At 35.8% G+C, this 14,903-nt stretch overlaps 2 protein-coding genes and 1 long non-coding RNA gene across 3 annotated transcripts; all 3 read right to left on the bottom strand.

Moving 5' to 3' along the window:
• Window positions 1–1,621: 1,621 nt before the first annotated feature.
• On the bottom strand, window positions 1,622–4,408 carry LOC125587634. The gene is made up of 3 exons (XR_007323887.1): window positions 4,101–4,408; window positions 3,917–4,024; window positions 1,622–3,413 (listed from the first exon to the last, which is right to left on the bottom strand). It is a non-coding gene; the product is annotated as an uncharacterized LOC125587634 (long non-coding RNA).
• A 5,465-nt stretch (window positions 4,409–9,873) lies between these two features.
• Window positions 9,874–12,509, bottom strand: LOC106418392 (dihydrolipoyl dehydrogenase 2, mitochondrial). Its single transcript, XM_048758472.1, has 2 exons — window positions 12,153–12,509; window positions 9,874–11,391 (listed from the first exon to the last, which is right to left on the bottom strand). Exons 1-2 carry the CDS (start codon window positions 12,420–12,422, stop codon window positions 10,141–10,143), a joined length of 1,521 nt encoding a protein of 506 aa, XP_048614429.1. The 5' UTR covers window positions 12,423–12,509; the 3' UTR covers window positions 9,874–10,140.
• Window positions 12,510–12,919: 410 nt separating this feature from the next.
• On the bottom strand, window positions 12,920–14,764 carry LOC111207312 (probable protein phosphatase 2C 43). Its single transcript, XM_022705296.2, has 2 exons — window positions 14,434–14,764; window positions 12,920–14,224 (listed from the first exon to the last, which is right to left on the bottom strand). The coding sequence occupies exons 1-2, from the start codon at window positions 14,716–14,718 to the stop codon at window positions 13,250–13,252; spliced, it is 1,260 nt and encodes a 419-aa protein (XP_022561017.1). The 5' UTR covers window positions 14,719–14,764; the 3' UTR covers window positions 12,920–13,249.
• Between the last annotated feature and the right edge of the window lie 139 nt (window positions 14,765–14,903).

Raw genomic sequence — 14,903 nt, 5'->3', positions numbered from 1 at the left:
TTAGGAATGGAGCACACTCTGGAGATGCTTCATGACGTGATAGCGAGGTCACTGCAACAACCTCAGGTGCAACCTCAGCCACTCGTACCACCACAACCTACAGTGGCTACACCGATGTTACCATTTATAACTGCCATGAAGAACATGAAGACACCACATTTTGAAGGAGGGACAGACCCTGGCTTCGAACTATGGAGAAGAACTTTGAGACCCTGACGTGTTCTGAAGAGTTTAAGAAAAAGATGGCGGTGTATTACTTAGAAAAAGACGCTGCAGAATGGTGGGAAAGTAGGGATCGCCAATTAGGACATCTGGTCACCACTTGGACGGCATTCAAAATGGAATTTGTACGCAAGTATTTCACCCCGGAGTCCAATCGAAGGCTTCAACGTTTGCTAACCTCGTACAAGGAGACAAGACAGTTAGTGAATATGAATGTGAATTTATGCGACTGCGACGACACGTGCTTCGAGGAAAAGATGATGAAGAGACCATGATATCTAACTTTATGTTTGGTCTAAAACCAGAGTTAGAAAATAGACTAGCAGTCGGGAACTACGAGAGTCTCACCGAGCTAGTGGAAAAGATTGTGAATGTGGAGATCGGATTGGAAGCTGAGAAGGCGGAAAATACGAAATCCAAGCAGCATCAAGAAGGAAAGTATGGTGGAAACCAAAGATCTTTTAAGGGTAAAGATAAGGAAAACGAATCGGGACGGCCAAGTCGACGATCTCTGTTCATAGGAAAATGCTTTAACTGTGGCAAGATAGGCCATAAGTCAAGTGAATGCTACGGGAAGAAACCTGGATCCTTTCAGTCAAACTCCTACAATCCTACATGTTTCACATGTGGAAAGAAAGGGCACATCTCTACCCAGTGCAGCGTCAACCGTCCTATCCCAGCTACGCCAATCACTGTACATCCTCCTCCAACTCCACCTGCAATCGCACCAGCGCCAAAAAGGCAAGCTATAGGAGGTAGAGTTTACGCTTTAGAACTAGATGATCCTAAACCTCCAGGCCCATCTACTTGGCTACTAGGAAACGTTTTGGTACGCATATGTTAATATATTGTATATACATACTAGGGTTGGTCCGTCCTACATACGAGATGTTTATTTTATAAGTTGAATTACGTAAGTAGTAATAATTATATTTTAAAACTCTTAGGCTTATACGTCACATTTTAATTACTTTGTTTTTGTAGTGTTGTATTCATGTGATTAATAGAAAGAAATTACAATTGTCTATGACGTTTTTTCTTACTACAGAAGAACAGACATATAATCAATACTTTTTTTATCATTGTTATAACATAAAAACTTTATGATAGCTATAAAATATGGATTGACTAACCTAGATTTAGAGTTTAGAAGCAAATGGTGGAGTTTAAACTTTTATTAGTTTGGTTTAATTTTTTTAAAAAAAAATTGAATTTAGAGTTAAAATTTTAAAAATAGTTTCGAAAAGCATTTTTGAATTTCAAAAAGAAATTTTTTAAAAAAAATAAAACAACTAAAAGAAAATTTAGAAAAATATTTAATATAAAAAAGCTCGAATTTGAAATATATAATTCCAAAAAAAAAAAATTATTTATTTATTTATTTGTATTTATATATCTAGGTATAAAGTTTTTTGCATATTTAATAAAATTATTTTTTCATTTTATTTTTAGGGGCACTTTTTATGACAAAACTTAAAAAAAGTATATTTGAGAGCATTGCCCTGTTATAATCAGTGAGTCTTTTTATTCTTTCTTCTTCATAGTGAGAAGATTAGTTTACGCATTACAAAACAATAGTTGTTTAACACCATTTATTTTAAAATTTTGCATTAATTATAAACAATGTATGATATTTTTCATTATTTAATTTTACAATTCACATCATTATATTAAAAACTGATGTAAAAATACTAAATTAACATAAATTATCATAAATGATGTTAATGTATATAAATTACAAAAATTGATGTTACTATTTATATATGTTTTTAAAAATTATATTATTATTATAATCAGTTAAAACAATGTGTTTTAGTTACTTATATCATTTATAATATATAAAGTCAAATTTTAATTAAATTAATTTTAAAAGTGGGCTTAATAATTGAATCATTTATATTATTAATTTAAATTTAAATTATTGTTTATAATAATTAATATTAAAGTTTTCTCTGTAAATAAATAAATTAAAATATTTTATTAATGTATTTTCATATTTCTTTCAGTCGATGATACAATTAAAAGGTAAAAACATAATAAAACAGGAAAAAAGAGAAAAAATAATTCAAAAGAAAATAATTACAAACAAACATAATTTGCCAGTTCTTCAACCAAAAAAAATTCTTCTGCTTTTTGTGGTGGTGGTGTTTTAAAACCAACAGCTGCTTATACAGAAAAAAAAAATCATCTTATAAGAAAAGTGCAGATTCTTATAAATTAACCAAAAGAAAGATTTGCACGTGACTGTTAATGTGACAAACCTTAACGAATGATGCATCGAGGTAAACAACAACACTTCCTTGACGCAAGATCCAAGAGTATCTTATTCAAATCTGCAGATTCAACATCTGTTACAAACTATATCCTAACATAAATTATATTTTGTAGAACAAACCATATCCAAAATCATATCAAACTGTGTTGAAAGAATTGTGTGTAGAAGAAAAAAACTGTAAAAGAGATGTGTAATGTATCGTTTACTTTATTCAGTTTAGACAGTTTAGTTGGTAGTGTACCGATTGTATATCGTTCACCACTGCTGTTGACATCCTTTGTGCTATTGTTGTACATACAGATGAAGAATGCAGGAGAAGAAACACTAACCTTTGCGTTATTGTTGTACTATAGCTTTCACTTCTGGTTCGATGCCATCAAAACTGAGCAACAGCCTATAGAGTCATGTCAGACTCCTCCACCTCAACTTTCATCCCTCCATTCACAGAAACTTTGCTCACTCTCTCCGTCACTTGCTCCATCAGCTCAACGCCGCTTGCTCCGTTACTCTACACCGCCTGCTCAGTCGCTCCTCGTCGCTCTCCATCTCGCTTTATTGACATTGTACTATTGTCTTAGCCATCTGTGAAGCTGGCTTGTCTGGTAATGGAGCAGAAGCCAAAGTAAGATCTAAATAACATGAAAAGCTACCATCAGTCTCCTCTGAAGATGCAATCAGCTATTACGTTTTCATGTAACAGTAATATCACAGGGCATGACCCAGTATCCGCAAGCTCTTGTGCTTCAGGTGCAAATGGCAAGCCTTCTTTTCTTGTTTGTGAAAGTTTTGGATCACTTACTGATAGTATCCCCTGGGATTCACCTTCATTTGAGCTTTGTATACTGTCTAAAACCATGTCCATATCCGAAGCAGCAGGAGAAAGCTCCTTGATGTTGATAATCAATCCACGAATAAACTGAAATAATATCAACAAACAAAATCAGAATCCATCTCCCACGAAAAAAAAAATTCAAATTAAAATTTTGATAATCAATAAAAGAACAAACTGAAACAAAATCAACCAACAAAATCAAATCTAAAACATCTCACATAAATAAACACTGAGTTATGAGGAGGTCTTAATTCAGGTTCATATATATATAGTGAATGAAATGGGTAACGAAGGCATGGAAGATGAATACTGGACTGCTTTGATTCAATGACACCATTAATAACAATTACTTAATTGCAGGGAAGTGGAAGATAAGTTACGTCATAGGTTTCAGACAATATGTGGTTTCTGGAAACATCCAAAGCACATATAACATCGACATTCCCAGAATTTGAGAAACGGTGGAAGAACAGAGACCCGACTTCAGATCAAAAAGAAGGAATGGGGAGTTATCCATTTGAAGGAAATAAGTTTGCATTGTTGTTTTCACGGATTGATAGAATGTTTTTTAAGTGAAGAAGGCTAACCTTTTTATATGTGTAGTTACACCGCCTTAGAGAAGATAGAGTTGCATTGAATGGTAGATCGTGTTCTTGTGAGTCGTTGGAGTTAAGAATGCGATAAAGAGGATGTATCTGTAACTCGAAACGTTTCGAATTATTATGACGGAAGATTAAACGACATGATTAAAGACCGACAGAGAGATCTTACACGCCCATTTTAGCAACTCAATTTCTGGAAACTTCATTGTTGTTGTGGATGAGCAAATGTGAGCATCGTCCTTGTCGGAGATCGGAGAGAATGGTGAACCCTAACATTCGGTCCGAAGATGATGAAGACGATAAGGTTTACACTGATCAAGCTCAAGCGATTGAGTATAACATGAAGCCCAACAAATGAAGCCCACAAAATTCTAAGTATAGTAAAAATGAAACGCAACATTTTAATAAAGAGACACGTGTTGCGATGTCAGAGCTTGAATTTCCTAAGTGGAATCCTACGTGGCGCAATGAGGAGAAAGCAAAATACTTTTTTATAATAATAGATATAGATAATAAAATTTCAAAAACTAGTCTAGATTAATTTGTGTTTCAATTATATTGCTAACAATTAACTTTTTTAAAACCAATAAATGAATTTCAATAATAACATACAGAAAACTATTAAATTCTAATATATTTATATTTCATATTTAATTTAAATCCCCTATATATTAATTGAGAAGATTTTAAAAAATTATAACCTGAATTTTGTAAGAATTAAAAAAAACCCCATTCCTATGTGGCAGTTTTATACAACTTAAAAAATCTGACGTGGCGCTTTATTAAGGAGTTTCAGTGGAGCATAGTGTAAAATCAAGCGTCCTAGGAAAATATAAGTTCGAATTGATATGGACAGTCATATATATCCTGGTAAATGTGGACAGTCATATATATCCTGGTGAATATCATAACGTTAAATATAATAGCTCCAACGACGCCGGTTAACTTGAAGTCGTTTTCGATGGAGCTTTGGTCGTAGATATATGTGTTGCAAATGTTATGCTTCTCAACTCTCTCCTCATCTCTGTTCTCCATTGATGTGTGTCTGTTGTGTTCTTGGGTTCTGCTTCAACTAATTTAACCGCTTAATTGATTATTCATTATGTAAAATAAAAATATATAGAAAAACATAAAGTTATTAGTAGTCTTTCTTTTTAATTTGTTGAACACAATTCATATTAGTCTATGTATCTATATACGTGATGCGTGTTTGATAGAAAGATGTTGATGTCAATATGTCAAATTTAAAGTGTTTTCATTGTGCTGGCATGGTCGCAGGTCAAAACATTTTAACTTTGTACCGGGGCCAAATCGATGATATAATCAGAGCGGTTTATAATATTAAAGTTCTCATTAACATTAATACAAAGACTAATACATCCAGTTAAGGCAATATATAATTATGATTGATTATTAAAAGGTTCGTGTATGAAGCATTGGTCGTATTTGTATGAGTTTATTAAAAAACGAATATATTTTCCTTGCTTAGCAATTCAGTTTATGTTCAATATGTATATATTGTATTAAAAATACTATGACACTTTGTGTCCAAGGCATGATGTGATATTTATATGAACCGTGTGTAAAAAAAAGTGCCAATCCATGTTTCTTAAATCCCTTAACTGTTTCTTAACGCCTATTCTATGAAGTCATCCAAAAACAAATGGGCATCTCATGCAAAGGTTTTACATTTTTATTATTGTTAGGGTAGTTTCCGTATCCGTTTCAAAGCTTCATCAATTATTTTTAACGAATCTCTCATTTTCTTTTCGAAATTATTTTGGCACATGGCATAAGGTTTGGATTCTTGAAATCCAAAACCTATGGAATTCGTAGTAGTTAATGTTAGTGACTTTTATGCGTTTATATTTTGTAGTATATTTCTTATATATTTTCATATCATCTTAACCGTTTGATATATGTTGCAGGGATCCAAAATAATCGATGCCTGTATAAACCCCGTAGTGAACAAGTGGAATCAATATAACAGTATTGATATGAGAGAAGAGAATTATGTCAATGTCCTTGCTAATCAAGAGAAATTCAAGTTCTTGGAATGGATGAAGAATAACAAATTACATCTTCGATCAGAAACTGCTACAGATCCAGATTGTTGTTCTATAAGTCATTTTGTTTGGGATCCAAAATCAAGAACATGGCACCCTAAATATGAGGAATGACCGACTACTGTAGGCTTTAGTAGTATTTATTAAGTTCTGGTTTGTTTTATTTTTGTGATGTTCTTTCAGTATGCAATTCCCAATCAAAAATATATTCAGTTTTATTCTTATGGTGTCTAAGTTTTGCGGGCCTGTAATATCAGCAGTGTCAATTGAAAATAAATACGGAGCTTGATGTCAAACGTGTAAAACGTTGGTACTACTATACAAACGAACACTGAATGTCATCACATTGGACCAAACATCTTAATGTGTATTTTAGAGTACGCATTCTTAATTTGGCTTCCAAATACAGTTAATGTTAATGTCAATATGAGAAATCAAAGCGACTGTGGACATGGTTTTGTTCTGAATAAGTTGGTTTTCTGTGACATCCATCTATAATTAAACCTAACCTGAATGGAAAACTGTTCGTGTTAATCTAATGAAATAGTTTTCGAAATTATTTGTATTCAAAGAACCAGCGGCCGAAGTTGAGGTATAAAATATTGTAAGAATTAAATGTGCCTTGATAAGCATTGTAGATGTTAAACAGGGAATTTTCGAGTAAATACATAAATACTATTGCTCCAAGGCTTCGATCGGAATTAATGTGAAGTTAGAGAAGGAAGATACATTAAGGATTTGCTGTTGATATGACAAGTCAAAAGTACAACCATCCGTATAAGAGGTAGAAAATATTATGCGAATTATTTTGCCTTCATAACCAAGCCTGAATCTAAAAGAAATGTAAATTTTGTATTTAAAACACGGAAACTTTGGCACCAAGTCTTACATTGAAATTAATTTTGCGTTAGATTTGGAAAATACAATATGTCGATTGAGTATCAATTAATGTGAATTTATTCGTCGAAGTTAACCTAAAAATATTCATATATAAATGATTCCTAGCACCAATTCAATTCCATCATCTTACAAACAAGCAAATCAGCAAAAAAAAAGTCTGTGCTAGAAATAATGTCTATCAATGCTGTTGTCGATGTCAAGCCTTTCAAAACCATGTAGAAGATCAAGGTGAAAATGATTCGGTTGTGGAAACAGTATTCAGCCGCCGGAGGTGAAACCATTGAGATGGTTCTATGCGATCTTAAGGTGTCGTGTTTTGTACTTTTTACTTTGAATACTTATAGTTTGTCATTTTTGAATACTGTTAAGTCTGACACGCTTTTTGTTTTTATAATTTTACAGGGTGGTAAAATTCATGCCACAGTGAAAAAAGAATTGGTTGCTCAATTCTCTCCTTTCTTAATCCAAGGAGAGTCGTTGATGCTGATTAATTTTTCAGTGACTCATTCATTTGGTTCCTACAGAACTACAAACCATCCTTACATGATTAGCTTCCTGTCCACGACCCGTGTTCGATCGTGTGAGAAATTGCCTGAGGGTTTAGCAGGTTTCGAACCAGTGAAGTACACAGAAGTGCTCGATGGAACTCTAAAACCCCGATTACTTGGTTGGTACGTATTGGTAACATTTTGAATTTTGAAAACTGTTTGTATAAGTTGAATTTTCTTCAGATGTTATCGGCCAGATTGTTGAAATAAGTCACATTGAGCATATTAATGTGAATGGGAAGGAGACAGAGAAGATCTCCTTAGAGTTGCGAAATTCTGAGTAAGTTTTGGTTTTACTTATACTTATACATTACTTTAATCTATCGCATAACATATTTTACATATAACTAAATAAATAATCTAAATTTTTGGTATGTTAGTGATGAAAGACTTCCAATGGTGCTTTGGGGTAAATTCGCCTCTGATGTTAACGAGGCTATGCAAGTTCGCGATGAACATTCAACTGTCTTGGTTTTACGCTTTACAAAAATCAAAGTGTAGAAGGGTAAGATACATTCCTTCATAATTATATACCTATGTTTTAAGTGATACCCTAACTGACATGTTGAAATTTCTAACAGAAGAAAGAAGTGTGAGCAATGCCTACAATGTCAGTGAAATTGGGTTGAATCCTCCGATGATTGAAGTTGGGAAGTTCATTGCAAGGTATTTTATATAGACTCTTTGGTTTGAAATAGACAAAACAACAGAGAAAAGATCGTTCATTCTAACCTGATTAGTAGACAACGGCTGAGCTTTCAATCTACAATCTTTCTCTTGATTGTCAATCTCTCTGCAATATAACTATTATCCATTACATAAGCTTTTAAGATTACATATACTGACTACCAAATTATAATACTTATATCGGCAAGTACACTTTATTTATGTTTTGCTGTTTAATCCGAGACCTTTTGTTTGTCTAATCCAGTTGAAAAACACAGTTACGGAGTTTATTAACAATAATAACCGATGAAATGTTTGTAGATTACAGGATAACATAACACATTTGTTTTAAAGATGACCCTTTTCATCTTAGATTTGGAGGAAATTAAATCCTACTCTTTCCATTTCGCTTTGGATTGTGCGTTTGATCTGATTCAAACCCGCATATTCTGTATAGAACATACCTTATCGACATTAAAGAAGTGAGGATTTGTACATGATCTGAAGGTGTTATATGGAGCTGATCCAGGGAAAAGACACATGTTCTGAGGTTGAAAGAAAAGAAAATTATGTCAATTGAAATTTCTGTTTTTGAGTGTTTGTTATGTATTTGCAAACCTATTGAGGCAATGAGAAGTTAGCTGAATGACTAAAGCTCCATGTGCTCTTTTGCCGCATCTTCTCGTATTTCAGAACAAATATATCGTCTCCATTAACAGACACCGTAAGAGTTTGATCTGATTTATTTGTACATTCCCAGGGATCTGATGCAAAAAATAATTTCACAAATGACTCAAACTTCGATAAATTAAGAACGGATATTCCAGATCTTTGGGGACAACACAATGAGACTAACCTTATAGCTTTTGATTGACGGAGCTAATACATAACTCGGTAGAGTACATACAACCTTCGATTCATTTCACTGAAGATCTGTGGTAGGTGAATTCATTTTGTATGCAGGTTCGAAGAATATTTGAGCGTCGTTTCTTCCGAAGCGACGAAATGGAGACGAAGGATAGGGAATATTTCGAAGAAAAGAAAAAAAAAATTGGTTAATTATGTATATGGAAAGTGTAAGTGGATTATAACATTGGGCCTCAAAAATATCATATTACAAAATTGGCCTAATGAAATATCTTGCCTTATGATTTGGCCCAGAATCAACAAAAATAATTTTTTTTACTAATCTATTATGTATTTATGTTTATTACATTAACAATTTCTATTTAATGATGTAAAAACATTTTTTAAAAATTCCAAATTCTGATAAGTCATCTTTTAGTTTTTTTTAAATCATATATAAATCAGATAAGAAGATCATTTAGTAAAAAAATTGGAACAAAGTTTTATTTCTATGACTTCACATATTCAACAAAATCTGCGAATGAATTTGGAATTTCAATGAAGCTCCACGATCCCAATTACAATTAATTTCGCCCCCCACCCCTCCTCCCAATTTATAAAATATTATTTAAACAATATATTTTAATAGATACAACAAACCTACCAACATATCATTTTTCTTTTTCTCATAACCGTATTACTTTTTTTTTAAACTCACGTTGCGCGGATCTTATCCTAGTATTATAATAATATAAAATAATAATTAAACTAGTCCGCGCGTAAACTCCGCTTGGTCCCGATTTTTTGGTAACTCGCTAGGTTCGGGATTGCTGCCAAAGTAGGCGTATTTCCGAACCACCGAACCAAATGATTAAATCTGGAAGTAGAACCGATATTAGGAAAACCAACAATGAAATCACACTGAATTTGGTTTACTCAATTAAAAATGGGTCAAGCAAACCAAGGATCAAACCCGATGAACCATAATGGTTACTTGAGCATTTCAAATTATTACAAAGGAGTGGTAAAGTTATATTCTTTGAGCTCATCCCATATCAAAGAGAGAGTAAAAAAATCAAGGCTTAAACAGAAAATATAAAACCAAATATAACCAAAACAATTCCGGTTCAAGATTGGCCTAAACAGAACCAAAACTAAACCTTGGTTTACCTGCGGCCTTCTTCTACATGTGAATAGGCTTGTCGTAGGTAGCCATAGCAGCTTCCTTGATAGCCTCACTCATGGTGGGATGAGCGTGACAGACTCTAGCAATGTCTTCACTAGACGCATCGTAGTTAATCGCCAGAACCGCCTCGTGGATCAACTCTCCCGCGTTTGGCGACATAATGTGAACTCCCAAGATCTTGTCCGTCTCTTTATCAGCCAAAATCTTGACCAATCCCTCTGCTGTATCGATAGCCTTGGCTCTGCTATTAGCCATGAACGGGAACTTCCCAACTCGGTAGCTCACACCGTCTTTCTTCAGCTGCTCCTCGGTTTTACCCACAGATGCAACTTCGGGGTATGTGTAGACAACGCCAGGGACCTTGTCGTAATCCACGTGTCCGTGTTTGCCTGCTATAAACTCAACACAAGCCACACCGTCTTCTTCGGCTTTGTGAGCCAGCATTGGTCCTGGAATCACATCTCCAATAGCATAAACGCCTGAAACGTTGGTTGAGAACCTCTCGTTCACGAGGATCCTCCCGATTTTGTCAGTTTCGACTCCGATTTTGTCAAGATCAAGTCCAGATGTGAAGGGAGATCTTCCTGCTGACACGAGGACAACATCAGCTTCGAGAGTGGTCTGGTCTCCACCTTCTGCAGGCTCCACTATGAGCTTGACGCCATCTCCTGATGAATCCACGCCAACGACTTTAGTCTTGAGCATGAACTTCATCTTCTGCTTCTCTAGCGAACGTTGAAACTGCTTGCGGATTTCACCATCCATCGAGGGCACAATATCTGACGCAAACTCAACAACTGTGACCTCAGATCCGAGCCTTCCCCAGACAGAACCCATCTCGAGACCGATGTAGCCAGCGCCAATGACGATCAGTTTCTTCGGTATCTCGGTCAGAGACAGTGCTCCTGTCGATGAGACAATCTTCTTTTCATCGATGGTGATGCCGGGCAAAGACTTGACATCCGAGCCAGTTGCGACGATGATATGCTTCCCTTTCACAACGGTGGTTTCTCCATCGGTTGTCTCCACAGAGACTTCAGACGGGGAGAGGAACTTGCCATAGCCTTTAACGTAGTTCACCTTGTTCTTCTTGAAGAGGCCTTCGATACCGCGGGTGAGATTCTTGACGGCTGTGTCTTTCTGAGCTAGCATAGCAGGGAGATCGACTTCAACGGAAGAGACCTTAACGCCATGGTTAGCAAAAACGTGCTTTGCTTCGTGGTACATGTGGGAAGAGTGAAGAAGAGCCTAAAATATACAAGAAAAGAGGAAGCTTTATGAGAATTTAATCCAAAACGTAAGATAGGTTCATCAAAGCTAAAACAGAGTGTGGAAGAACCTAACACAAGTCATACATCAAAGAAAAACAGAGTGCTATTAACACCATGATTAGGAAAAAAAAGAAGTGATTTTGCTTCATGGTACATGTGTGAAGATTGAAGAAGAGGTTAAATATATTCAAGAAAAGTGGAAGCTTTATTAGAATATTTCATTTAACAGAAGCTAAATAGACAAGGTAAGATATGTCTATCAAAGCTAAAACAGAGTATGGAAGAGAGCCTAACACAATCAAACAAGAACAAAAACAAAGTGTTATTAACAAGGAACAAAGCGATCTAATTTAGAGTGAATACAACAGAGTGTGGAAGATCCTAAGCCTAACATAATCATAATCGAAGAGCATTGAGAGGAGTGAAGAAGGGCCAAAATATACATTTTAAAAGGAACAGAAAAATCGAAGCTTTATGAGAATGTTCATTCAATAGAAGCTAATAGATAGGTCCATCAAAGCTAATACAGAGTGTGGAAGAGCCTAAGCCTAACACAATCATACAAGAACAGAAAAAAAAAAACAGAGTACTATTAACAAGGAACAAAGAGATCTGATTTAGTGAATGCGTTTCATCACACAAGCAGAGACTCTTAAACCTCCAAGAAAACCAATTTAATCTCCTTCACGGATCGAATCTCAATGAACAAATTTGAATAATACGATTGAAATGAATCACCTTTGAAGGAATACATCCGACGTTGAGACAAGTACCACCGAGAGCGCCGCGTTTTTCGATGCAGGTCGTTTTGAGACCGAGCTGTGCGGCCTTAATCGCCGCCACGTAACCTCCAGGACCCCCGCCGATGATGACGACGTCGTTTTCGTCGGATCCGGACGAAGCGAAGCCGCGGGAGAGGGAGAAGGAGGATCTGAGAGGGGCAGTGGAGATGTTTCTTGTGAGAAGGTAAGCCTTTCTCCTAGCCAAGTTCGCCATCGCCATCGCCATCGTTGTTTGTTTGTTTGTTGTTTTTCGAAGGAGACTTTGGTTCTTTCAAGAGTCGAATAAAGACGGAAAGCACTCACTAGTCACTAGCAAGGTAACCAACCTCCCCTTTGTTCCTTTAGAATCCGGTTTCCGGTTTAGTTACCGACCGGTTCAATTATCATTCAAGTGGGTTTAGATATTTATGTTATTAACCGGTTAATGTCCGAAGAATTATGACACAGATCATATTACTAGGAGAATCCAAACTCAGTTAAAGTGTTTTAACCACTATGATAAATTGTTAACTGATAGATGATCATCCTAAGATATGTACAAGCTATGTATGATGATACTTCATGGTTTACAATTTTACAATTTCATGACTATATACAAACTGAATATAACATGATATGAAATAATGAAACGAAGATGAAGATTAGAGAAAGAAAGAGAAGAAAGAGTATACAATATTTTTAATGAAATCTGTAAGAAATGAAACAAAAAAAGAGAGATAAAACTTTATATAACCTGGGATTTCCCTTTATTCTTAAATCAGTTTATTATGTACATAAGTGTTCACTAATCCTCTCTACTGGAGAAAATAGCCAATCAAACACAGATCAAAAACGGCTACAACACTTATGCACATTTAAAACAGCAAAACACAAGTAACTAAGTAAGTCACTTCATCTTCTCCTTTTTGTCTGCTTCATTTTTTATTTCATCCAATATCAGAGAGAGATGTTAAATGTCATCAAACAATCTTTGACTTAAGGAGGGTTTTATCTCTCTGCTTTCTATGTTTATATACACTTTGTCCCCCTCAAGACCGCACACAAACAAACCCGTTAGCCTTGCAGCATCGTCTGTAATTTGGCTCTGGCTTCATCAGAAACACAAAACTGTATTTTTCTCCTCTGAGGGGTTGTGGACGAAGACGTGAAGCAGATGACCAACACTGTAACATTATCCGCCGAGTCAAGCCTGAACGCTTCCCTTCCAAGTTCCATCGCACATCTCCTCGGGTCCCCATGTCTCCTCAGCCCTTGCCTGGCAAACGTAACAGCATACTGACTTGTCATCACGTCCCAAACACCGTCACATCCCATTATCAAAAACTCATCTTCCTCCGTCAAAACCATCTGCTTAATCTCCGGGTCTGAGATCAGAGGCGACAAAGAACCTCCCAAGGAAGAGTACCTCTTCAGTGACCAGTCTCCAAGTGCTCTTGTAACCGCGAGTTCACCGTATATATACTCCTCTTCAAAGTACCCTCCTAACTCCTCCACCCGTCTCCGCTCCGCCTCAAACGTAGACTTATGATCAAACGACATATCAACAGCTTTCCCTTTCCTGCATAGCACCGCACGGCAATCACCTACGTTAGCAACCATCAAGTGCCGTCCGATCACAAGAGCTGTCAATGCGGTTGTTCCGCACGAACCACTAACAATGCTTTCATCTTCCATGGCGAGATCAGCTAACCTATAAGCTTCCCGGTGAGATCTCTCAACTTCTTGCAAGAAAAAGTTGTTCAGAACAAAGTGAGACTCTCTAAACACATCGTCTTCAAAGAACAATCTTGTCGCATTCTCTTTAATATACTGAGAAGCTTCAGATCCACCATGGCCATCAAACACACCGTAGAAAGCAACGGGAACAGGGAATCTGAAGAAGGAAGAGGCGAGATGAGATGAAAGATCGTCTATGCATATGTGTTCATCTTCCATGTACTCCCTCGAGCCTTTATCCGCATAACTCCCAGAACTTATCTTGGGGACAAACTCAGTAACATCCTCTTCAGCTACAGAACAAGTCTTCACCTGTTTCAAAAATTGACAGATAAGAAAGAAAAAAACAGAGGATTCACACAACAGAACAGCAAATAAAGGCGACGACTTTATCAAACCACAACTCTTTCTTAACTAAACACGAATTGGATTCCAACCATAAAAGTCAAGTCTTGATCCAAAATTGAATCCAAAACAATCAAAAGCAGAGAAATTGCGTTAAACCCAACACGCACACGTACCGATCCTAACAAGGGCGTTTCTTCGGGAACGGGAATCTCGATACAAACAGAGTCACGGATTCGAACTTGAGCAATCTGAAAGCTATTGAGATCTTGTTGAGATGACTTAACGTCGACGACGACACTGATCTCAGCAGCTTCGACGACGACGTTTTGACTCAGAAGCATCGCTTTAGCTCTTCTGATGAACTGACGTACGCATCTGATTACGAGATCCTTCAGAAGACAAAGCTGTGAGAAAAGCAGCCATTTTTTGGTGACTGAAGAAGCTCTGCTTGTACGCATTTTGATTTTTTTTTTTTTTTGGGGAAGTATTAAAGAAATAAAAAGAAGTTTTACATGAATATGTTGAGAATATATATCACTAATATATAAATATTATATTCTGTTTTAAGATAATTTTTTGTGAAAATTTATTTAGGTATTTTTTGTACTTTTTGGTAAAAATATCTTATTCGTGTAAATATCTA

This window comes from Brassica napus, chromosome C5 (genome assembly GCF_020379485.1).
Source record: "Brassica napus cultivar Da-Ae chromosome C5, Da-Ae, whole genome shotgun sequence".
Taxonomy (NCBI): domain Eukaryota; kingdom Viridiplantae; phylum Streptophyta; class Magnoliopsida; order Brassicales; family Brassicaceae; genus Brassica; species Brassica napus.
This window is presented reverse-complemented; position numbering and strand designations above follow the sequence as displayed.

What these genes read in the sequence shown, in the direction of transcription:
- LOC106418392 (XM_048758472.1), bottom strand. Translation starts at nt 12,422, where the DNA reads ATGGCGATGGCGATGGCGAACTTGGCTAGGAGAAAGGCTTACCTTCTC. An exon ending in TCGGATGTATTCCTTCAAAG is followed by an intron (nt 11,392 to 12,152) that starts GTGATTCATTTC and finishes TGTATATTTTAG; the next exon opens with GCTCTTCTTCACTCTTCCCA.
- LOC111207312 (XM_022705296.2), bottom strand. Translation starts at nt 14,718, where the DNA reads ATGCGTACAAGCAGAGCTTCTTCAGTCACCAAAAAATGGCTGCTTTTC. An exon ending in AAACGCCCTTGTTAGGATCG is followed by an intron (nt 14,225 to 14,433) that starts GTACGTGTGCGT and finishes TTTTTGAAACAG; the next exon opens with GTGAAGACTTGTTCTGTAGC.